Source organism: Carassius auratus, chromosome 38 (genome assembly GCF_003368295.1).
Source record: "Carassius auratus strain Wakin chromosome 38, ASM336829v1, whole genome shotgun sequence".
In the NCBI taxonomy this organism is placed as follows: Eukaryota; Metazoa; Chordata; class Actinopteri; order Cypriniformes; family Cyprinidae; genus Carassius; species Carassius auratus.
In genome coordinates this window covers 11598855-11624331 of record NC_039280.1, presented here as the reverse complement: position 1 = coordinate 11624331, position 25477 = coordinate 11598855, and the positions used below count along the sequence as shown (strand labels likewise).

General features: G+C 38.3%; 1 protein-coding gene across 1 annotated transcript in view; it reads left to right on the top strand.

Annotated features, from left to right (window-relative positions):
• Nucleotides 1-25477, top strand: part of LOC113057067 (uncharacterized protein KIAA1109-like) — a 63475-nt gene that overhangs the window by 21246 nt on the left and 16752 nt on the right. The window contains exons 29-66 of the mRNA XM_026224119.1: nucleotides 435-505; nucleotides 598-771; nucleotides 1049-1169; nucleotides 1251-1397; nucleotides 1482-1603; nucleotides 1717-1901; nucleotides 2145-2366; nucleotides 2449-2660; nucleotides 2776-2927; nucleotides 3528-3678; nucleotides 3784-3936; nucleotides 6292-6532; nucleotides 6627-6772; nucleotides 6852-7077; nucleotides 8682-8846; nucleotides 8979-9157; nucleotides 9267-9442; nucleotides 9953-10668; nucleotides 12193-12438; nucleotides 12525-12618; nucleotides 16219-16269; nucleotides 17534-17740; nucleotides 17832-18061; nucleotides 18153-18382; nucleotides 18500-18605; nucleotides 20857-20954; nucleotides 21030-21215; nucleotides 21353-21521; nucleotides 21618-21829; nucleotides 22021-22219; nucleotides 22298-22357; nucleotides 22921-23146; nucleotides 23324-23475; nucleotides 23525-23544; nucleotides 24291-24421; nucleotides 24527-24650; nucleotides 24738-24853; nucleotides 24959-25028. Coding sequence (XP_026079904.1) covers nucleotides 435-505; nucleotides 598-771; nucleotides 1049-1169; nucleotides 1251-1397; nucleotides 1482-1603; nucleotides 1717-1901; nucleotides 2145-2366; nucleotides 2449-2660; nucleotides 2776-2927; nucleotides 3528-3678; nucleotides 3784-3936; nucleotides 6292-6532; nucleotides 6627-6772; nucleotides 6852-7077; nucleotides 8682-8846; nucleotides 8979-9157; nucleotides 9267-9442; nucleotides 9953-10668; nucleotides 12193-12438; nucleotides 12525-12618; nucleotides 16219-16269; nucleotides 17534-17740; nucleotides 17832-18061; nucleotides 18153-18382; nucleotides 18500-18605; nucleotides 20857-20954; nucleotides 21030-21215; nucleotides 21353-21521; nucleotides 21618-21829; nucleotides 22021-22219; nucleotides 22298-22357; nucleotides 22921-23146; nucleotides 23324-23475; nucleotides 23525-23544; nucleotides 24291-24421; nucleotides 24527-24650; nucleotides 24738-24853; nucleotides 24959-25028 — 6486 coding nt within the window. The remainder of the gene's footprint in view (nucleotides 1-434; nucleotides 506-597; nucleotides 772-1048; nucleotides 1170-1250; nucleotides 1398-1481; nucleotides 1604-1716; nucleotides 1902-2144; nucleotides 2367-2448; nucleotides 2661-2775; nucleotides 2928-3527; nucleotides 3679-3783; nucleotides 3937-6291; nucleotides 6533-6626; nucleotides 6773-6851; nucleotides 7078-8681; nucleotides 8847-8978; nucleotides 9158-9266; nucleotides 9443-9952; nucleotides 10669-12192; nucleotides 12439-12524; nucleotides 12619-16218; nucleotides 16270-17533; nucleotides 17741-17831; nucleotides 18062-18152; nucleotides 18383-18499; nucleotides 18606-20856; nucleotides 20955-21029; nucleotides 21216-21352; nucleotides 21522-21617; nucleotides 21830-22020; nucleotides 22220-22297; nucleotides 22358-22920; nucleotides 23147-23323; nucleotides 23476-23524; nucleotides 23545-24290; nucleotides 24422-24526; nucleotides 24651-24737; nucleotides 24854-24958; nucleotides 25029-25477) is intronic.

Below are 25477 nucleotides of genomic sequence, written 5' to 3'. Positions count from 1 at the left end.
TTTATAAATATGGAGTAAATATTATTCTAAATATAAATATAATTTTTTTCAGCCCTTTAAGGACTATTAAGGAACCCTTCCCAAATTAATAGTAATTTGTGAATGTAAATGAAAATGAATGAACTATATATTAAACATATTTTTTATATTTATATTTTCTCTCCTTAAATTAATATAAATATATAATTGTAACTTTTTTTTATTAATAATGACAAATAATATTAATATAACAATGTTAATTTTTTGATGTATGGACATATAAAATGCACAGTTTGAGGATAAAATGTAATTTTTACATTACTTTAGCCTACTGAGATTTTTCTCTGTTTACCCATATTCTGGGTAAAATATGACCTGGACATGTTGTTAGTCTAAGAATGTTGCTTGTTTGTTCATTATTTTTTGATGCTAATAGTATTTGTGCTCTTTTACAGATGGTGAAGGGTGGTTTGTCTGCCACCTCACTATTGGACAGAGGAGTTCGGCTCATGAGTAATATAAACAGGTAAAATGATAAATCATAAATCAACAGTGATTGTTTCAGTATCATGAAACAATTTCAAGCATGCTTTGTGATGTGTATTTGTGTATCTCCAGCACACCTTACACACCACTTAACAAGCAGGCAGTGGACAACACGGATGAGGACACAGTGACAGAGGACTGGACTGCTGATCAGCCTCTTGCCCAGACGAGAACCACAGCCATTGTAGAGGTCAAAGGGGCAGTCAATGTGGTTCTGACTCCTTTAGTAGCTGAAGCTCTAGACAGGTCAGACATCACAGCAACTGTCACATCACCAACCTTGTGGTGCCATGACACTAAAATGTAGAGTTTTAGTCTGTTAGCTTTCAGATCATTTATTTGCTGGTGCAAAACTACTAAAAATGCACTAAATTAGGCATTCGATCAGAAAAGGAACAAACAAGCCTTTCAGTATGTCTTCTAACATAGGAAACAGAAAGAAAAATCTTCTCATCAAGAGATTTAATGTGGTCTTTCATAACTGCCACAGTGTTTGTGAAATTCTGTTTGTCTTTTGTTCCAGGTACATTGAGTCGATGGCTCACTTTGCCAGTATTCGCCACCCTGCATCAATCCTGGATGATCTGCATGGAAAAGTGCTTAATGAAGTGTATCAGATCAGCAAATCCACTGTCTCTGAGTCTGTAAGTAATCGATACAACAAACAGAGACGTGACAGCACACTTAGACCTTAATGTGATCATGATGAATGTTGTGTTTTCCAGAGCACAGCAAAGCCAGAGCACAAAATATCTAAAACAGAGGGAACCACCCCTGGGTCTCTGAGCACGCCGCATGGACAAACTGATCTGTCAATCAAACCTGACAATGTGAAGATAAAGGGTTTGCAAGCTAATGTGACTGTCCCAAAGGTACCTTTTTGTGTGTGCGTATGAAAGAAAGAATACTTGTCATGTAAATATGGTGGAAGTAATTGTATGTGCATGTGTCTGCAGGTGAACCTTTGTGTACTTCAGGCATCTGTAGAAGAAGGTTCACCATCCAATAAGAGTGTCACACATGTCTCTCTAGTGGCCTTGTGTTTTGACCGGATTGCTACTCAGTTGCGCATGAATAGGTAATTCCAAATGGCAATATGATATAATATAATACATTATATATATTTTTTTTATATAAGTTTGACTTATTTATTTTTTGTGGGTGCTCTGGCTGTTAATGTGTGATTTGTAGGGGCATAGTGGAGGAGACAGAAAAGCCCTCTGTTATGATGGAGAAGTTTTCATCTGCATCTAAGATGGCACCTCAGTCAAGCGGTTCTCTCCGCTCTAATGCTGGGATTGAGAAGGGCAAGGAGATCGCAGCCAGACTCAACATACACCGCATACACAGCCAACTTCGTGGCCTGGACTCATCAGGTACACACATACACTCAAATTTATATCCGTATGTTTATTTATTATGCGCCTCTGGAGAAAACTGGGATTGGAATAATGAAATCTCATGCCACGTGAAATTACAGTTTTATTTGGTTAAGTTCAGTTGATATTTAATTGAACATAATATTCATTGGTTTTATTTTTTATTGTGTTGTATTGAATTTTTTTCTGGAGTGCTGTTTGGAATCGTAATTATTTTTGTTTTATATTTGTTTGTAACAGACCTTGGAGCTTGTGCCATCACTGCCATTCCTTTTGAGAAGTCTAAGGTTCTCTTCAGTTTGGAGGAAGCTGATGACTTTGTTTTAGTGGATGAGACCCAGCCCTCTATCTCCACTGAACATGTCCCAGAACGCACCCCTGACCACGCTCGCTCTGGCGCCAGTCCTGAGAAATGGGGTTGGATCATGTTTGAATGTGGGATTGAGAACCTCACTGTCAAAGGTATTCTACACGTGTTGAATTTCAGATAGCATTAAACATTTGTATTTCAGTAGTGTGAAATTCATGTCGGACTCTTCCTCAGGTGGGAGGCAGTCAGGAGCCGTTCTATACAGTACTTTTGGGGTGATGGGCGGGGCTGACAGCGGTGTCAGGGATGGAGTCTCAAAATCAAATGATTCTAGTGGTTCTCAGACAGGAAGTGGCTACAGCACTGATGTATCTGACGATAACCTACCCAATGATGCGCAGAGCCCTGCTTCTGAACCCAACAACAATTCAGACTCTGACGAACAGGTTCTCATATGTTGTTGTAGTTGTTCATGTATAATTAATGGCCATTTGAGATCTTATAAGTTTTGATTTGGTCTTTGTTTCTCGTATTATTTTTCACTCATGTTTTTCTGTGCAGGATGAGGGAGTGGAGTCAGATGATCTGAAAAAGGACCTGCCCCTCTTGCCTCCTCCTCCTGACTCCAGCAGTATGAAGCTGACGATAAAGGAGATCTGGTTCAGCTTTGCTGCACCAACCAACATCCGTTCTCACGCTCCAGCCATGTCAAGGTATACACAGAAATGCAAACCAACTTCATAATCATTTTCATCTTGTTTTTTAGTTTTCTCAAGCTTGCTATCATCCCTTTTACTTGTGCACCCTTTTCTACCCAATTTTTTCCTTCCAGTAAACTTTGCATTTAATATGCTTTGATAAAGCACTCTGTTAACAGCCACCCCTTTCAGTAATGGCCTTCTGTGACTTAACTTCTTTGTGGAGGGTGTCAATTATTGACTTATCGACCATTGCCAAGTCAGCAGTCTTGCCCATTATTGTGGTTTCAAAGGACAAGAAATACCTGGAATTTATAGTGTAGGCATGGTCATTAGGCATGGTCATTTAATGAAGCGGAAATGTTAATATTCTAACATTTTGAGATACTGGATTTTTGACTTTCATAAGCTGTAAGCTCTAATTTTTTACTTTTACTTTTTTTACTTTACTTTTAATGTGTGTGTGTGTGTGTGTGTGTGTGTGTGTATATATAGTTTCTATATAGTTGTTTTCAGTATAGCATTTAGCTGCAAAGTTTTTGATTTGGTTCAAAGAGAATCATGGATCACTGTTTATATGTCTAATGAGGTCTGTATTGTCAAATGTGTCTGCAGGCAGCTGAATCTGTTGAGTACTGCGACCCCTGCGGTCGGTGCATGGTTGGTTCCCATTGACCAGCTGAAGTCCTCCCTGCAGAAACTAGACATGGAGGCCACATTGCGTGTGTGTGCGGTCATGGGCTGCATAATGACTGAGGCCCTGGAGGTCAGACTTGTTAATACATCCCTGGACTTGCAGTGTAATTCAGCATAAATGTGGACCTAATTTAACTGGCCTAATATTATGTGTATGTATGCTTTAACCCAACAGAAAAAGAGTATTCACATTCCTTTTCGCAGCAAGTATAACCGCGTTACAAAGCGAGCCCGATATCTTCACGAGAACCCGTCCTGTTTGCTGTGTAATATTCTACATCGTTACCTGCAGCAGGCTGATTACAGAACCATTGAAGAGGCCACCATGGTAAGTCTGTGTACTTGCAGGACACATGGTTGCACATGTATTAGATTCTCTCATAGTACTGCATTGTTGAATTCTTCGTTGGCCACCATAAAGTCTAAAATTCCTTCACCATGTCAGGGCTCCAGACTGCGAATAAAACGGTCACATTTGCAACTAAAAATATTAATTCGCGAATTACCTTTTTACTGAGATTGCCACTGGAGACTATATACGTCTATGTTATGATTTAAAAATTTGCATGTAATGGCTTTTTTCCTGCTTTTTTTTGCGATCACATCTTTTATGTTGATGTAATAAACTGAGATGATGTTCATCAAAGTTTTAGTGGAAAAAAAGTGGTCCTCATCTCTGCTGAACACCAGCGTTGATGACACAACTTCACCAAAGCAGCTTTGGTTCTGGCAGCATGAGAGAGATCGAAAATGATGGAGACATGTGAATAAAAGTGCAAAAAAGCAGTGTCTATTTATTGCAAAACATGAACAAACTACAACAGGTAAAGGTGTCAGCTGTGTGGATATTAGCAACAGCGTTAACAATTCTAATTTATAATCAATACTAATACGGTTTCTTCAGTCTATATGCTGTGTTCTTTTGATGAGGGAACTTGATTTTATTTGTAATGTGCTTGCCGTCCAATAATCGCAATATGATTCGTGCTCTGTTACATTTTAATAAAAAAAGTATTAGCTTTAAAAATCTGCTGATTTCATACAGAATTTTGAAAAAATTAATAAATAAAGAGTTTTGGAACTCTTTAATTTTACATGAGCGAACTTTAATGTGACATGAGCGACTTTAGCACCTCAGTTTAATCAGCACGTGCACATGCTTGTAAACAGTGCCACGTAACAAGACATTACCTAAGGAGAACCATTCAGTGTCCACAAGCTGATCAGTCAGCTAGAAAAAATAACTATAAACAGGAGCATTTTGCTAAATTTATGTGTTATATTGCATATTCATAGTTTACCTAAACTGTTGTCTACATAAGATAATGCAAGGAGCTTGAGATAAAATTAAACACCTCTTTTAAAATTGCATGTTACTTTTGAAGAAAAACAGATTGGACGTGTGAAAGATGTACACTACCAGTCAGAAGTTTTTAAACAGTAAGATTTTTGATGTTTTTTTTTTGAAGAAGTCTAAAGTACAGCAAAAACAACAATTTAGAAATATTTTTACTATTTAAAAGAACTGTTTTCTATTTGAAAAGCCTATATTTTAAAATGTAATTTATTCCTGCTGAATTTTAAACGCCATTACTCCAGTCTTACGATCCTTCAGAAATCATTCTAATATTCTGATTTGCTGCTCAAAAAACATTCAGTAGCAGTAGTAGTAGTAGCAGTAGTAGTAGTAGTATGTGAAAAACAGTTGATTAGAATTTGTTTCAGGTTTCTTTGATGAATAGAAGGTTCTGAAGAACAGCATTTATCTGAATTAGAAATCCTAATTGTCTTTGATCACCCCCCCCCCACAAAATAAATTAATTAATTATACTGACTCAAGGTTTTTGAATGGTATTGTGTATAATGTTACAAAAGCTTTTTATTTCAGATAAATGCTGATCTTTTTAAAATATTGATGATGATGATGATGATGATTATAATAATAATAAATGTTTCTTCAGCATCAAATCAACATACTAGAATTATTTCTGAAGGATAATGTGACACTGAAGGCCGGGGTAATGATGCTGAATAAATAGTAAAACATATTTTACAATATTACTGCTTTGCTGTATTTTGGATCAAATAAATGCAGGCTTGGTGAGCAGAATATAATTCTTTACCAGTCAAACGTTTTTTTTTTTGTTTTTTTTTTATATAATTTTTTTTAGTGTATGACAACCATTATAGGATACATTCTTAGTATATAGTTATGATATAGGCACACTTTCTGAGCAATAAATTGACTGTATAAAGTTTACTTCCCACTTTAAGTGAACCTTAGTTCCCAGTACAACCACAAGATGAATTAACATACTGACAAAGACAAGAAAAGATGAGACCTAAATGTATGACTGAAATGTAAACAAAATAAAACATGTTTATTCTGTGGCACCTTAAAAAATAATTTGGTGTCTAATTTTATTTCTTAATTTTTTTATTTTTTTTTACTACTTTTTAAAATTACCTTTCTCTGGAGTCCTGCATGTTCCTCTGAATTGTACTAGCAATGGCACCCTTGACTCTTCTTGGACAAGATAAAATGAACAGTGTATTACAATAAATGCATGTAGTAACTGCAGTTTCCGCAGAATAAACATTTATTTTGCAAATATTATTTTTAACAATCTGTCATTAATTGTCCTTACTAATCTTGTACTACTTATTCACCTTTAATTTTCAGAATGATGAACTGCCTGCTCTGGTCACCCTGAGGAAGGGTTTGGTGGCGCTTGCTCGTCAGTGGATGAAGTTCATCGTTGTCACACAGGGCTTTAAGGCGGTTGGTTTGCCACGACCCAATCAGCTTCCTAAGCCCAAAGAGCAGGACCCCATTGATCCTGATCAGACACAAGGGCCAGACTGTGGCACAGCCTTGCAGAGTGACACAAGTGCTGATGGAGCTGAGTTTGAGTTTGATGCAGGTAGTTGTCTTGCATACCTTTAATTTAACACAGAGCATATATAATGTGATTTTGGGATGTTTATCTGTTTTGTGTCATTCATACGCCTTTTTAGGTATTGTAAGTGAACATACAATGTTGTTAGAAGGAGTATGTAGTCGTCCAGCTCCCACCGGTAACTCTGCCCCCGTGACTGGAGTCGAGATCATGAGAAAACTGTCCAAATCTCACACACACAGCGAGTCTGCCCTTAGGATCAAGGTTTGTGTGGGTCTGATTTGTTAGCAATGATAGTGTATAGAAAATCAGGAAGCTGAATGTTTTTTTTTTTTTTTTTAAGGGTTCCCACCCCTACCAGTCCCTGAGCTACACGAGTGGAGATACAGCAGCTGATTCTCCTGCTCATGTCAGTCGGACAGGGCTGCAGACCAATCACAGCCCTCGGAAAGAGTCGTTGCTCAGTTACTTAACAGGAAGCATCCACAGTCTGCACAACCTCCTTGAAACCACGCCCCATCGAGCAAATGAACAAACCACAGCCAAGAGCAGCTCTCTGACACGTACAGGTATGATTTTCTTCATTCAGAGTTTATTGCTTTTGCAATCTAATAAAAGACAAATGCATTTTCTTGTAGGCTAGGTTTACATATTTAAAGGGGGGGTGAAATGCTCGTTTTCACTCAATATCCTGTTAATCTTGAGTATCTATAGAGTAGTACTGCATCCTTCATAACTCCAAAAAGTCTTTAGTTTTATTATATTCATAAGAGAAAGATAGTCTGTACCGTTTTTTCCCGGAAAAACACAAGCGGCTGGGGGCGTGACGTGTGGGCGGAGCTAAAGAATCACGAGCGCGATTAAGCTTTTGCGTTGAGAGCGTGTGGAAGCTGTGACATTACCGTGAGGGAAAAACCACCATCCAAAACAAACCATGGCTAACAGTCAGATTCAGCCGTTTATTTATGATCCAGAATCAGATCCCGAGGCTGAAATTGAACAAGAGTTAAAGTTCCACTTTATGTCGTCTTTTTTTTTTTTTTTTTTTTTTTTTTTTTTTAAGGTGTACGTTCGGAAAGTGAAGTTTGATGACAACATCGCATGTTGTTTACTTGATGTGCTTACACGCCGATAGCTAAGTTAACAACACAGAGATATCTGAAGCAGTTTTACTCACCGCCTGCGGTTCCAACACACGATCGTGACCCTTTTTTGTTGGGACTGCATTATCCTTTAGAAATAAACGATATGCAAATCCGGCGTCAAACTGGGCCTTGTTTGTAAAACAATTGTTCCAATTTTTGGAACAAAAATACTCATTCAAACGTACAACTTAATTTTTGAAACTTTGTCCATGTTTAGCATGGGAATCCAACTCTTTAACAGTGTAAAAAACTCAGTATGCATGAAATAGCATTTCACCCCCCTTTTAAAGGATTTGCCAGTGACTATTCAAGCGCAAATTTTGAGCAGTGTAGAGTAGTGCTTGTTGTTGGTCATTTCTCCGATCACAAATGCTGACATGGTTTTATGTTTACGCGGTGCGATGCAACGCAATGTGTAAAAAGACAGTATATTGTCATTATAATCCATAATTATGTCCCCACTGGATGCAACAAATGTGTAGTTTATAATGGTTTTTAATGTTTTTGTTTCAGTGCTCCGGGACACACAGGGACGTAACATTCCCGTCAATTGCTTGAGACATTCGGCCAGTCACAATGCACTGGATATTTATAGAATTTTTGTATATTTTATTATTTGATGTATCAATAATTTAAATGAGTGTTCATTGTTATATTTTCAGTTCCTTTGCATTTCCTTTTTTTTTTTTTTTACTTTTAAGTGTTTATTTCTTAGTTTATATCTAATATGTAGGTTTTATTTCGTCTTTGCTTCTTTCAACAAAATCTGTTTTTGGTACATTGTTTTAATTGACAATAATAGCACTATCACCGAATAACCGGTATAACACCAATATTTATAGTGCATCCCTAAAAAAAATGACAAAGACTTACACTGTAGGCGAGGCCAGAACAATATCTACTGACAGAATGTCAAAAACTTAAGCAATGTGCTAACATCCCTTCAGAACAGAGAATGATAGTGAATTCTGTGCAGAAAGCACAACATAAAAATCTAGATAATGTTAAATGTTTGTTGTTTTTGGTAGGCAATAATGTTGGTGCAGACGTGTTAACAGAACATCCTCTTCTACCGGAGCCGTTTTCCGTCAGCTTCTACAACTGGATGTCAAATGCTGTTGGCAACCGCACAGGCGGCCACGGCCAGGACTCTCCTCTCAACCGCTCTCAGCACAACAGCCTGCAGACCGGAGGTGAGTGATTAGTGTGATGACCGATAAATAGGAGTAGTCTGTTGACTGTGTGTAAACATGCAGCTGTATCTGTCTGTGAACAGTGATTAGTGTCATTTGCACTGAAAATCTTTATTAACTCTTTGTGTGCAGGAGTCCTCCCCACCATTCCTTCTGCATCTGATTTTAACACTGTACTGTCCAGTGATCAGAACACACTGGACACACACTCTCAGCACACACACTCCCAGCACAGCACAAGTGAAGATGACCTGCTTGATCAAGATGAGACAAATCTCTGCCCTGCAGCTGTGCAGCTAGCCGACGCACAGGTGCATGTGCCAGAAATACTTAATATTTTGTAATCATTTATTTATGACCATGCTTATGTTATTGCCTCCTCTCTTTTTGTTTGTGTGTGTCATGGGATTGTCTGTACAGGTTGTTTTTAAGCCTTTGTTGAGTCACATTGGTATCCAGCCCCAGGATGCTCCTCCACTTAGTTACAAGATGTATTTTGGGGAGCACCTGTCCTTCAGCGGCACTCTCGAGTGTTTGAGAGCTGACATTGTCGACTCTGATACCAGCAAAGACAGGAAGAACAAACGAGCACAGAGGTAACACAGATTTGCCAGCTTTTGTTCATCTGTCTAGATATATTCTAAATAGCATACTTTTCATTTATTTATTGGTTTATTTTTATTGTTTTACCTGTTTCAAGTTTCTTTTTGTGGGTATGGGTACTCTGAAGTGCCCAATAATTAAATTATTTTCTTTAATTAAAAGATAATTAAAAGTTATTTCTTCATTTCAAGTTGAACCTGACTGATAGTAATAACTAGCAATTCAGCAAGTGATTCAGGTGTTGATTCATTAGCCGTTTGACCGATTCAGCAAGTTCATTCAGTGAATGATTCATCAGATTCATTCAGACTGGTAACTTCTGAGCTCAGGAGTGTTTTTATATAATTAATTAAAAGATTTATATATATATATATATATATATATATATATATATATAATAGGAATTAACACACAGTGCAGACTAAAACCTGTTCCACCCTGAACTTGGCCTAATGATTTTTTTTTTGAATTCTCAAGCAGTCAATGTGTGTTCTTGTGTTCAGGCAGGGAGTGATAAACCCTCCCCCACTCGATTTCAAGCCTGCCCTGATGATTGAGACGTTCAGTTTGAATGCAGTTGTACTGGAGAAGTGCATGTCAACCCCTCCCTCTGCCAGCGCGCTGTCCTTCCACGAGCTGAGCCGGAGACCCCAGGCCAGTGTGCACTGCCATTTTACTCTTGCTTGCCAAGCGATTCGCCAGCACGTGGATATGGCCCTGGTCCGCCTCATTCACCAGTTCAGCACAATGATCGATGACATCAAAGCCACACAGACTGACATCAAGCTCAACCGCTACACTGCCGGCTCCTCTTCCCCAACGCCCACCAAGGCGCGGCCGTATCGGGACTTTCGCTCTTCTGATTTCAGCCGTAGTTCTCGTGGGAGCCTGAATGGAGCTGCTCGACTGGGCACTCAGAAGGGCAAGCGGACTGTGGTCGGGCCAGGCCTAGACACGCTGACCAGGAATCGAGAGCCTCGTGGAAGGGGGACACTGGGGCGTTCGGAGCGAAGGACATCAAAAGTATCTCGGAAGGGTTCGCGTGATGTGGCGGACCACATGACCATTCAGATGGATGACTCAGACTCCATCACAGTGTCAGAACAGAGCGAGCCGTCGGCCGAGTGCTGGCAGAACATGTACAAACTTCTTAATTTCTACTCGCTCATATCAGACCCCACAGGCATCCTGGAGAAGAACCAAGATAATGTCCTCTCAGGTAGGCTCTTGATTCACTTTATGTAAAATCATTTGAAAATATGATACAAATATTATAGGAAAATAGGATTTTAATAAAAAATATTTTTATAGATTTTCAGTACTGTAATATGGTAATGAGCATCATTCTTGTTGTACACCGTATTTGTTATTGATAAAATTTTAAAATATTGTTAATAAACGTATATCCCCACAACAAAGTCAATACAACAGGTTATTGCACCATGATGTACAGTGGCATGTGAAAGTTTGGGAAACCTTAACAGTACAAAATAAAGAACATGCATTGAGTAAGATTTTGTACATAAAAGATGTTTACATTTAGTCCACAACACAAAAATTAAAAAAAATTATTAAAATAACCCCATTCAAAAGTTTGGGAACCCTTGGCTCTTAATACTGTGTGTGGTTACCTGGATTACATTTTTTTTATTGTTGTTTATGAGTCCCTTTGATTGTTTCATCTTTGCATATTTGAACCCTTTCCAGCAGTGACTGAATGATTTTGCGACACATCTTTTCACACTGAGGACAGTTTAGGCACTCAAACACAACTATTAAAAAAGGTTCAAACGTTCATTGATGCTCCAGAAGCATACATTAGATACATTAAGAGTTGGGGGGTGAAAACTTTTGAACCCGATTCAACAAACGATTTTTGTTGAAATATATATTTTTTCCATTTAGTTCTGCCCTTCGTAAGCAACAGAAGATACTTGTATGTTTCCCGGAACACAAATTAAGTACAATTTACCTTGATCTTCAAATTCCAAAAGTTTTCATCCCCCAGCTCTTAATGCATTGTGTTTCCTTCTGGAGCATCAGTGAATGTTTGAACCTTTTTAAATAGTTGTGTTTGAGTCCCTCAAAATGGATCTCAAAATCATAGTCACTGCTGGAAAGGGTTCAAATATGCAATGATGCTGGAAAACTGAAGAATCTGTAGGACCTTAAAGATTTTTCTGAAGAACAGTTCTCAGTTTAACTGTTCAGAACAAACAAAGGACTCATGCACAACCATCACAAAACAGAAAGACAGTCGTGGGTCATCCAGGTAATATCACACAGTATTACGAACTAAGGGTTCCCAAACTTTTGAATGGGATTATTTTAATAATTTCAGCAATTTTTTTTTTTGTCTTGTGGACTATTTGCAAACATCTTTTATGTAAAATATCTTACTCAGGACAGTACTAAATAAATAAAAAAAAACATGCATTTAGCATGATCTCTCTTATTGTTTGAAAATTATTCACATTTTCACAGATTCTGCAAAGGGTTCCTAAACTTCCGCATGCCACTGTATAATATTAATACTTTACTGTTCAAAATGATTGTATTGCACATTATGGTAATTCAATTCTGTTTTATTGTGTTGTGATAATGATACTTGGAGAAAGGAAACTCTCAGTTGGCATGAAAATGTCAAATTCCAAAAAAATCTTAGTTTTTGCTTTTGGATGGTACAAAAATAGTCTAATAATCACATCTTTTGATCTAATTTGCCTGTTCAATTGCTCTTCAGAGGGTGGACGGAGCCCTGCAGATCCTCCATGTCATGTGGTGTATGAAACTGAAGGCGAGACGCCGCCCAGTCGAATGGGTCGAAGGCGGAGCTTGGTAAGCTCTGAGCCCCAGCATGTGACACTGATCGTGTTCGGCGTTGGCATGGTGAACCGCACACATCTGGAAGCAGACATTGGAGGACTGACCATGGAGGCGGAGCTTAAGAAAATACATGGGAGTTTTACTCTAAAGGAGAAAATGAAGGGTAAATCAAACAACATTTTTAAATAAATGTAACATCCTGTATACTTACAAACACTTAATCCTATAATTTCTGTTCTTTTGATGCAGATATTCTCCATCAGAAGATGACTGAGACCTGTGCCTCGGCCCATATCGGATGTGTGAACATTGTGCTTCTGGAAGGAATCACACCAGACATACAGTCAGTAATTCATTTAACACTAGGCCTAAGACCCACTGAGTGCATCCTAGCATCCCCTTTCATATAAATCTGTTTACTTTGAAGTGTATAATTTCTCTTTTTTTTTAAATATGCCCAATCTCAGTATCACATGCAAAACACTGTAAACCTTTGGTAGATTGGCTTCCTGAAGCATGTAGATACTTTATCTCTGTGGTGCTTTAATATTTTGCTCTGTTTATTTGATCAGTCTGACATATCAGTTTAAGAGAGTAAACAATAATATGAACCACAATGCAAAAACTTCACCCACACGCAGTCAGTAAGATCTCTTATGCCCACCGATGCTGCAACTATGAAATATTAGTACAATTCAAAATAATATAAAATGTTAATATATTATAAAATGTAATTTATTCTTGTTAATCCACATGATTATTGTGTTATTCCTTCAGAAATTATTCTATTATGCTGATTTGGTGATTTAACAAGCATTTCTTATTATCACTGCCACATTCATATTACTCATGCATTAATTTGAACTAGAAATCTTTGGAAACATTATAAATGTCTGTACTTCCACTTGAGCAAATTAATTCATACTTGCCAGATATTTAATGTATTTAATGACCTGCATGTCACAGATACTTTACTGTTTTTAGAAACTGTATGGTAGCAAGCTAAAAACTACACAAATTAGTGTGGTCTTACATGACATTTTTATGGAACATGTCCTGGCCAGGATTTCTATATTGCTTAAAATATCCAGGACTTGGCTGTTTGCACTGTGCAGACAGATTGTTGTATGACATCTGTGAGAGCTATAGAGAACATGCGGCTCCTTGTGCTTTCGAATCGCTCTCGCAGTACTTTTATGTCATATAAAAGTCTGTGTAGTGCACTTTAAGTCGAAAGGACAAATGTGTATATGTATTTGCATCGCTTTGACCTTTCTCTGTAGACCTCACCTTCTCACATGCCCCGATTGGTCGATTATATACAATGCTTTGTATTAAAGGTACAATTTGTAAGATATTTGCAGTGAAATATGCAAAAACCACTAAGCTAGTGTTATACATTTTGTCCAGCTGATTACTAACAATATCTCTAATGTTTTCAACTTCTTGTAAATCATGATAAAATTCCCATTTTAAACAGTGACACGGGGCAGTGCAGTCGCCTCTCAACAGTGTTTGGAATAACGGCGTTTAAAAGAACGGCGTTAGGTAACGACGTTATTTTTTCAGTAACAGGGTAATCTAACTAATTACTTTTCCTGTCGTTACAATGCCGGTACCATTACTGAAAGTTAAATGCAGTGCGTTACTATGCATTGATTTAATAAACTATGTAATCCGAACGCACCCCTGGCTGACACACAGCGAGTGGAGGTGGGTTAAACACGAGATGAGCGATTATGATTGGCTAAGGCAGAGTCATGTGTTTCATGGTAGCCAATCAGAGCCAGTGTTTTTACACACATGCCGGCAGACGCGCCAGCGGCGCCACACAGACACACACACACGCAACAGCTACACAAAAGGCGTTTCTCAATGTCAAGGATGCTTCCTTGGTAGGACTGATCCTTGTAAGTCACTTCCTTCAGAGGCTAGGTGAGACTCCTCTTTAGCATACGGAGAACACGTAAATGGAACAGGCTAGCAAGTGCACGTAATTGTGTCATTACGTCAGTGAAAAGGTCGGTTTGAATAACGCTACTTGGACAACTTAACTAGTTATTTATAAAAGAAATGCCGTTGACGCAACCAATTGTTAAATGACAGGTCCGGTTCAGTTAACCATTTGTATTTGTATAATTTACAATGTCAATACGGTAGTAATTTATACTGGCATTTAAACGTCAAACTTTACTTATATTTACTACAGTTATAACAAATGTTTGGTAACGTAAATAAAAACCGTTAACGCTCCGATTACGTTAACGTTCAACATTTTTTAATTTTTGAACTAACGTTAGATAGCAAAGCTGCGCGCATAGGATTGTGGGTGATTTGAGAGTGCGAAGGATACACCTATGCATACTTTCCTGTGTATGGGATATTCTTCGAACGAAGGACTCAGTCCTTGGTTGAAATTCCGAGGATCCTCGACATTGGAACAGTCCTTCGACGGATGTCGATGACGTAGCATCCTCGAAATACTGGCTTCCGAGGATCCTTCCTTGACATTGAGAAACACCTAGAGATTCCCAGCAGTAGCAGAAATGGCGAGTCAGGAGCAATCCGATGAACAGTTGGCATTTCAAGGTGGAGATATAAGCGCTACTTCAAATTCATTGTGGTCAAAGCCAAGAACGTGCATGTAATGTGTATATGTAATGTTTGACACACGCATCCAAAGCTAGTGACCAAAAACACTTTACTTACAAAGATAATACTTAAAGTGCAGGATAAAACTCTTTCTGTCTGTTGACGTGCAATAAATATCGAAACGTTATGTATGAACACCTGTCTGTTCTACTTATTTCAACTGACTTGTGAAAACTGCAAAAAAAAAAAAAAAAAAATTCTTATACATATAGTAACATTGTTGTTGTTGTTTTTTTACAGTAATGCAAATAGTTACTTTCCCTGGTGACGAGTTACTTTTATTATAGAGTAATTCAGTTACTAACTATAACTAATTACTTTTTTAAAGTAACGTTCCCAACAGTGCCTGTCAATGATGTTAGTTACCCTTTGTTACCGCCTTTACTGATGTAGAAACCACATGACACGAGTGTCATGGACAAATGTGGCAGTAGCTTCATGACAAACTTCATTTAGAAAGAGATGCCGATCTGCTTGTGTTTTACTCGATAGGTGAGTTGTTTTGATTCGTATCCTTACAGAAAACGTAAGCTATTATGATCACGATAACGATCAACAAGATTAGTATTATGGGGCATACATGCCACACGTCTTTGCATTGACTTTGTATGTAATCTACTTGCGCAAATCGTTGAACTTGCGTTAAATCCATGATTTATCTTTTTGTCTGATTGATGGCCGTCAACGGTTGGGTAGAAGACAACAAATCCCATCATTCCACGCTCCTCCTTAGCGTAATCAAACCACGCGATTGTTATTGTTTTTGTAGTGCGCCCTCTCGTGGCAGGTCCTACAACCTGTACCTTTAAATACAATACAATGCGGTCAAACTACTTTTCAATCAGTACTTTTATCAGGTATGAGAACAGGAAGACAAAGCTAAATACAGAAATCCTGGTCAGGACGTGTCCCATAAAGAGGAAACGTATGGACACCCTAACACAAACACGGTTTAGAAACTGCATAACACCACCCTGGAAACAACCCGAAATAACCCAGCCTTAGAAAATGTAGAATCTTGTTCAAGCAGCCCTTGTAATGCACTTTATTCCTAGCATACTCTCTCTGATTATCATATTTTAAAGTTGTTTTAAAGTTATTCTTGGATCTGTTTTCTCTCTTTCCACAAATGTATTTTTAAGAGTACAGATTTATCACAGGGTATCTGACAGTTTTGAAATGTTTTCTCTGTAGATAACTTTCCCCTCTTCTACCTTCCTGCTCTCTACTCTCCTCTCTTCTCTCTATCTGTCATCTTTTTGTTGTTTTTTTCTGCCTCTCTCACTGGCAGACTAGAGGATTTTCCAACCTCACCTACCAGCACAACCAAGCAGGAGTTCCTGTATGTCTAAGTTTCCTCCGTATCCTTGCCCAGTCCTCCATGACCATTCATAACATCCCCTTAAGATTTGTATATCACGATCCCTTCCATATTTCAAATATATGCCATATATACCGTTCTCATATAAATGTTTCACAGCATTGTCTTCAACATTGGTCAGTGAAATTGTAACATCCTCATGAGACTTAATTTACAGTCATATTTACTTAATTAATGCATTGTCACTGGTATACTTTTTCATTTCCTGGTCTAATTGAAACAAGCTTTTGACTATCGGTGTCAAGTCCTTTTTATAGGTTATTCTTACCAAGGTCCACTCACTGTCATGTCTACTTTTCGAAAATATGGATGATGGATTGTTAATAACTACCAGTGTTATTATTCCCTGTCATATTTTTATCAACAGTATAATTCATTAAAAGAGTTTCATTGTCATTTTCACAATGACGTGCATAGCCCACCCCCCCCAAACTTTAGACCACAAGAGGCCATTTTTACTAATTTTGGATTTGCTTTTTATACACTGTTAAAGTGATGATTGATCTGAAATCAATGATAAAATTTGGCACAAATGAAAAAATCTTTTGTTTAATGGAAAAGTAGTCTTTGAGAGCAGTTTTACAGAAACAGCAGAAAATATGTCAAGACAATTTTTTCCCCTGTTCTTTCAAAAGTAATAAGTACGGGAGTATTTCACAGACTCATAACTCAGAACAGAAAGTAGATTATAAAGTTCTGCTAGTGGTTATTGAGTTTATGTGCTACTATGTGCCTCATACAAAACTCTGAATATCTTTTAAATACTTGATCTGCTTCCATCCTGGAAAAAGTTGTCAAATCTAATGGTTAGTTCCTCCTGAAAGATGCTCATTGCAGCAGCTTGGTACATAGACACAATCTAGTTTTCTGGTGCACCCTGGCTCTTGGAAATTGCATATCCATCAATCAATCTAAATTGATCCTTACATTTTGGGAAGTGTTTGCCAATTTTTTGTGTAGTGTGAATCTGATTGACAGTCTATGATCATGCCATTAGCTCCTGAAACTCTCCCTTTCATCTTTTCTATGAATCCATCTAGATCTCTCTCTACACATCCACAAAGCCTCGTTTCCAGTCACATGAACATTTCATTTGTACAGTTTGCCAGTATCTGTCTGCACATATTTCGGAGACATTGTTTTATGTTACTGCTTGATATTACATCCACCCTGGGATTTCAAAATGAGCAAGTTCCTTTTGTTTGTGTGTATTTTTATCTATCAGGACGGTGGTGAAGTGTAACATCGCAAAGTCCCAGGCTTTATATAGCGCACAGCGTGGGCTGAAGACCAATAACGCTGCCATATTTAAAGTGGGTGCAATCTTCATCAACATCCCGCAACACCCTGCAACATTGCACAGCATGATGGTCCGTAGCTCCCACCAGCTTTCAAAACAGATTTCAGACCTCATCCGTCAGCCATCGAACATGTGAGGCAAACCTCTGTACTTTATTTTCGTAAGATTTAATGATTTTTTTTTTTGTTGTTGCCCATATTGAATTTAAATCTGTTTATATCAGCCCCCCGCCCAACCGCGAAGACACGCCTACTCCCCAGCCTTCTGAAGTGAGTGTCAATCAAACTCCGGTGGAGGCCATTGAGTTTCCTCAGCTGCCTGAAGGACTGGAAAAGAAGCCAATCGTGTTGAAATTCAGTGCTATGCTGGATGGGATCACTATTGGTGCAGCCCTATTGCCCTCTCTCAAAGCAGAATACAAGATGGGTCGCATGAAGAGCCATGGCATGACAGGTATCCACAATTGTTCATTTGTTTCACAGCCCCATGGGAAATACAGATGCAACAATACCAAAGTATTAACGTTTTGGTGTCTCCCTCACAGGTGCTCAGACACGATTCACTTTTGAACTACCCAATCATAAGCTGTGTTTCCAGTCGAAGGTTTCCCCTGTGGATGTGTCGGCCATGCCCCCCACTGCCAGCCTGACGCTGCCTCCCGTCACCATGTCAGGACAGTACATCATACAGGAGCACGAGGGGCACAGCGACACTGCCTGGGCCCCAGGATACAGCAATTATCTTCAGGGAAACTACCTGCGCTGTGTAGCTGAGGTGATGAAGCAATGACATGTTGTACTAAATAGGTTGCTTGATTATTAGATTATCAAGATGTTTCAGCAGATGGATGGATTTGTTTGAAATACAATATATTGGTTTCTCCATTTTTAGATTGGATCTTTCGAACACAACTTGACTACAGATTTGCTCAACCATCTAGTCTTCCTTCAGAAGGTATTCATGAAGGAGGTCAATGAGGTCATCCAGAAGGTGTCAGGTATGTTTGATGAAAAAACACTTTTTTTTTGTTTAGTTTTATTTTTTTAAAGCAACTTTACAGGAAATTAAGTTTCTACAATATTTAAAAAGTGAAGTGACGTGACATACGGCCAAGCATGGTGACCCATACTCAGAATTCGTGCTCTGCACCCATCCAAAGTGCACACACACAGTAGTGAACACACACACACTGTGAACACCCACCCGGAGCAGTGGGCAGCCATTTATGCTGCGTCACCCGGGGAGCAGTTGGGGGTTCAGTGCCTTGCTCTCTAAACATTAGGCCACAACTTCCCTTTTTTAGTAGTAGCTTATCAGTGGTGAATGTCAGTTTATGTGCATATGGGAGAAATTTACAGAAAAAATCAATTAAAGACTTGAACACTGTTAACAGCAATTATTATATCATGCAATCACACTTATAGCAAAATGTGGTAGTTCTGTATGTTGTTTTAGGGTTAGCATCATCTGAGGTCTTCTGAGGGGGTGACATTATCTCTTCCCAGGTGTTCTGGATCCAGACAGGAGCTTATGTAAATCCTAGTGGCAAAACAAATAGACATAATTAACGTAGCTGCTGTTCCAACCAAGTAAAATTTATTAGCTTAACCCAAGCTAAAAAATAATAATGAGCATTTGATCAGATATAACTGCAGTCCAAAATTATGAGATCCATTATTTGAATGCTTGGCGAAAGATATGTGTTTTTAATATATACAAATAAATTGAAGTTGGAAGTTAATCTAGATTTAAACCAAGAGTGTGTCTGAACCCCGAACATTATCAGGAAGGCTATTCCAGAGTTTGGGAGCCAAATGTGAAAAAGCTGTAACTCCTTTAGTGGACTTTGCTATCCTAGGAACTACCAAAAGTCCAGCGTTTGTGACCTTAGGGAGCGGGATGGATTTGAAGTGTGGTAGAAGACTAGTTAGGTACACAGGAGCTAAACCATTAAGGGCCTTATAGGTATATAAGTAAGTAAGTAATAATAATTTGTAACTGATATGGAATTAATAATTAGTAGGTGCAGAGACTGTAGAATTGGGGTAATTTGATCATATTTTCTTAACCTGGTAACGACTCTAGCCGCTGCATTTTGGACTACCTGTAGCTTGTTTATTGAGGATTTAGGGCAAGCACCTAGCAGTGCATTAAAATAGTCCAGTCTAGAGGTCATGAATGCATGAACCAGCTTTTTTGCATCATTAACAGGTAACACGTTTCGTAGCTTGGCAATGTTTTTAAGATGAAAGAATGCTGTTTTTGTAATATGGGACATGGTTTTCAAAAGACAAGTTGCTGTCTAATATAAAAGTACATGCGTCTAGTTGCAAATTGTACTCTAAGAGATTCTGTGTACTGTTTTTTGGTCCAATAATTAATATCTCTGTCTTATCCAAATTTAATAGGAGTTTTGATTTAAATTATTGGTCATTCAGTCTTTTACATTTTTAACAGTGTTAGCTTAGATAATTTTGAAGTTTCATCTGGTCTCGTTGAGATATATAGTTGAGTATTATCAGCATAACAGTGGAAACTAATCACGTATTTTCTAATAATATTACCAGGGGGCAACATGTACATTGAAAATATCATAGGATCTAGGACAGATCCTTGTGGCACTCCATATTTTACTGGTGATAAATGAGATGACTCCCCATTTAAATAAACAAAGTACGATCGGACAAGTAGGATCTAAACCATCTTGAAAGCCTGTCCTTGAATACCTGTATAGTTTTGTAATCGATCTATGAGTGTCATGATCTATGGTGTCGAACGCAGCACTAAGATCAAGTTAAACTAGCAAGTCATTTGTAATTTTAACAAGTGCAGTTTCTGTGCTATGATGGGACCTGAAACCTGACTGAAATTCTTTAAGATAATTTTTTTTTTTTACAGGAAGTAGAACTTTTTTTTAAAATTTAGACACAAATGGAAGATTTGAAACGGGCCTATAATTTACCAGTTCACTAGAATCTAGTTGTGGTTTCTTAATAAGAGGCTTAATAACCGCCAGATTGAATGATTTTGGGATGTGACCTAAAGATAATGGCAAGTTAATAATATTGAGAAGCGGTTCTTCTGCTACAGGTATTCATTCAGTAATTTAGTGGGATCTAATAAACATCTTTTTGGTTTATATGGGGTGATGAGTTTATTTAGCTCTTCTTGTCCTATTGTTGACCTGTTCTTTTACTTGACTTGGCTTGATTTCACACCAGCTGTGTGAAATGTGTTTATTTCTGTAGGAGGCGAACAGCCAATCCCACTGTGGAATGAACACGATGTGTCAACAGATGGCGACAAACCTAAAATTTTGCTTTATTCTATTAACCTGACTTTTAAGGTTTGTACTAATAAATAATTTTAAGTGAATCTCACAGACTTTTTAGACTTCTTCAGTATTTTTTTTCTGTTGTAGGGGATTCAAATGACAGCCACCACTCCTTCAATGAGGGCAGTGCGCTTTGAGACGGGCTGGATTGAGCTTGAACTGTCCAATCGGGTTCAGTGCAAGACTACTCCCACAGGAAGTAACTACCTGAAGCTCTTTGGCAAATGTCAAGTGGATCTCAATTTGGCTTTGGGACAAATAGTCAAACATCAGGTAGCTAGTCACCGAAACATAAAGAGCAACCCTGTTATTCATTGCTCTCAATAAACGTTCCTGTTCTTGCATGTGATTTTGATAAGGTGATGCACACTATCAGTTAATCACTGTTGTCGTGACACTGTCTCTTGCAGGTGTATGAGGAGGCGGGGTCAGATTTCCACCAGGTGGCGTATTTCCGCACTCGAATCGGTTTGCGCAATGCTCTTCAGGAGGAGATCAGTGGTAGCTCTGATAAAGAGGCTGTCTTAATCACACTCAACCGTCCTATTGTTTTTGCTCAGCCAGTAGCATTTGACAGAGGTCAGTCCGCACGTAGCCTTTTGTTCAATCGTGTTCATCTGTTGGTGGATTTTTTTATTTATCTTTTGTAATTGTGTCATTTTATGTCTATTGTAGCTGTTTTGTTCTGGCTGAACTATAAGGCTGCCTATGATAACTGGAAGGAACAGCGCTTGGCTCTCAACTCAGACATTCATATGGCCACCAAAGAGGTGGTGGACAAACTGCCAGCCATACAGCAGACCAGCGTCCAGGCCTTCAGCACTCTCTTCCTGCAGCTCACTGTCAATGACCTGGGCATCTGCCTGCCGATCACCAGCACCACACAGGTGGATCCTCACTGATAGATGATCTATTTATCGTTGTTTTTATGTTTAGACTTGTTAGTTTGGTGTGAACAGGACTTTAACCGTATAAAATACTGTAGACTTGTATTTCACCTTTTATACACTTGAAATCTTTTTTATTTCTGGTTGGAATGACTGATATTAAACGTTTGGCCCTTTTCTGCTGTACATAGGCCAATCACAGTATTGATTTTGATGCTGGCTCAGCGCTAGTGTTAACCATCGAGAGTACGCTAATCACAGCCTGCTCCTCCGAATCTCTGGTCAGCAAAGGCCATTTCAAGAACTTTTGCATTCGATTTGCTGAGGGGTTTGAGACCACTTGGGATGACTGGAAACCTGAGATCAGAGGAGACCTGGTCATGAATGCCTGTGAGTAAAACTTCAAGTGTCTGTATTTGGCCCCATAATGCTTCCATGATTCTTCAAATACTCGATGTGGCTTTCTAGGTGTTGTCCCTGATGGCACTTATGAGGTTTGCTCCAGAACGACAGGCCAAGCATCCGCAGGTATGAATAAAACAATGTTCTGCAGTAACTTTCTAAGCTGCATTTATTTATTCAAAAATATAGTAAAAACAGGAAGATAGTGAAACATTATTACAATTTAAAATAAATGTTTTTATTTTAATATACATGTGATTTATTTCTCTGATGGCAATGCTAAATTTTCAGCACTATTATTCCCGTCTTCAGTGTCACATTATCCTTCAGAAATCATTTGAATATGTTGACTTGATGACTAAGTAATAATTCATTATAGTCAATGTTGAAAACATTGGTACCCCCCCCCCCCAGGATTCTTTTATGAATAAAATATTTAAAAGAATAGCGTTTATTTAAAATAGATTATAAATAACATTTATATATGTTTTAACAGTTGCTTTAATGCTTCCTTGTTTAATAAAAATGTTAATTTCTTAAGATCTTACTGACCCCATCATTTATTTGATGAAATGCACAAAACAAGAATTTGCATTAAGGAAGAAAATGCACATTGTCAGTTAGATTTCATACTGACTTCATATTTGATCTTTGTCTGTTGTTATTAACAAATCTTTCAAATACTCCAGAAAGCAGCAGTGCAGGGACGTGGACGCTAAATGTCTTGTGGAAGATGTGTGGTATCGATGTGCACATGGATCCCAACATCGGCAAGCGTCTGAATGCTCTGGGTAACACGCTCACCTCTCTGACTGGTGAAGAGGACAGTGATGACATCACAGACCTCAACTCAGTCAACATGGCTGACATATCAGACGAGGACGAGAGTGACGGCATGTCTCCCCCATACACTCGGTCAGCCACTGTAGAGTCTTTGTAACTATTTTTAATTTGCATTGTCTGCTTCTTTGGTATATTAATGTCATTTTTATGTTCAGAACAGGAAATGTGAAGTGTCTTGTGCTCATTTGTACTCAATGTCTGTGTAGTGGTGTGCATTTGTGTTGGTTTTAAACCGGCCCATGTTTGCAGTGTCCTGATGGGGATCTCAGTCCCAGACTTTTCGTTCAGGAAGCGGCTGGTGAACAGCATTCTGGGCATTAGCCCCAGCCCCCCTCCCCTCTCACCTTCTGAGTGTCGTAATATTTCTCCATCATCCACAATAACTCGGCTAAAGTCGAGAAGTGTTCGCCTGTCGTCCACAGCCAATGCAGAACGAACTAAACATCCCAGACCCCCTGTCCTGGGGCTGTGTATGTACTTCAGAGCTCCCGTTTGCTTTTCAGTCCTCTCTCTTTCTGTGTCACCTTCTTTCTCTCCATCTTGTTCATGCTGTCAGGGTGGAAGTTGCTTTTAAGATCAGTCACATCAATCAATATCTTGTTGAACTGTATGTGTGTGTGTGAAATATGTCGAGCAATTTCCCATCTGCTTTTTAGTTTGGTCTGATTCCTCTCTGTGAGCAATGAGTGGCCAGTGACATCTTAGACTCTTCTTATTTCTCGTTTCCAAAGGATGCATTTCTCACGGACAAGCTTTGTTCAGTAATCAGTTTTTTGGGGTGGTGCTGTGATTTTTGTGTTGGAATGAGCCACACTTGTTTTGACTCTTATGCATGACTGTACCTAGGGCTGGGCGGAATGATGGAATAACCTGAAAAATATACAAAATTCAGCTTTTCCATTACGGGAATAGGTTCCATAAAAAAATATAGATTTTAATAATATTTCACATTTCTGTTTGTACTTTATTTTTAGTCAAAAAAAGGAGACCTTGTTGAGCCTCGTCTAAGTCTTCTTTCAAAAACATAAACTTTTGAATGGCAGTGTAAATGTATATTTGTAAAATGAAATCAAATCAAATAATATGGTGTATATGCCATTTTTGAATTTCTCAATCTACCATGATAAGAAAATATCAGATGTTGTCATACCGCCCACCTCTAAGTGTGTCTCGTATCTTAAAAGTATAATTTTGACCGTTGTTTTCCCTCATACAGGAGTCTGTTGACTTGCGCAGACAGGCAGTCATGAGCAATCAGATCATCGATGCTCGTGGACGGAAGTTCTCAAAGCGCTTGGTGGATATTAGAGAACTCAATGAGCAAGCCAAAGTTATTGACGATCTCAAGTAATGTCAGCCTGACATTAATAATTATAATCAATATACCTCAATCAGTTTTTTGTAAAAAAAAAAAAATAAATAAAAATCCATATTTTTTTTGTTCTTTCGAAGGAAACTGGGAGCAAGTGAAGGCACCATAAACCAGGAAATCCAGCGCTATCAGCATTTGGAATCTGTCGCTGTCAATGATATCCGTCGGGATGTGCGCAAGAAGTTACGGCGCTCCAGCATGCGGGTGAGAAAAACTTGGTTCGTCTCGCTACATTGAAAGCGTGGTGGAGATAAAATGTTGCATTAATTGGGTTTGTGCTGGGTTTCAAAGGCTGCGTCATTGAAAGATAAATGGGGTTTAGGGTACAAGCCAAGCTACAGCAACAGCAGATCAAAGAGCATTTCGGCAACAGGCAGACCACCAATGAAGAGGTCGGATAGACCCAGGTATAACATACATACACACTCACATTTAATCACAGATGGTTTAATGCTTTTCAGTTACACATCATTAGTTTGTTCTTTGATTGATTGATTTGTGTCTATCTAAAGGGACGAACTGCCAGACATTAAAGTGGATGCAGCATCTCCAGCCCCAAGGGTTACCTTCAACATTGACATGGTAGTGTGTATGCATACATCTGTGTGTGCCTGAGTCATTTAAAATGCTGTATGCATCTTTTTTGTCATCATTCTGTCATTCCATCTTCATGTTAAGTGTTTATCTGTCAGCGATGTTTGTAAAGTTAAATAAAGCTTTGCTTTTTACATTACCATTAACACCAGATTTGGGGTCAGCAAGATTTTGTTTATAAATAAAATTTTCTATTTTGCAAAGGATGCCATTGATCACAAGTGACAGTCAAGACATTTCAATTTACAAATGTTATCTTTATTATTTATTCAACTTTATTCTATTAATCAAAGAATCATTAAAAAAATTTTAATCTCAGTTTACCAAAAATATTAATAAACACAACTGCAACATTTGATTATAAGAAATGTTTTTTGAACAGCAACATGACCAATATGTTTCTATTGTATTTTTGATCAAATAAATGCGGACTTATT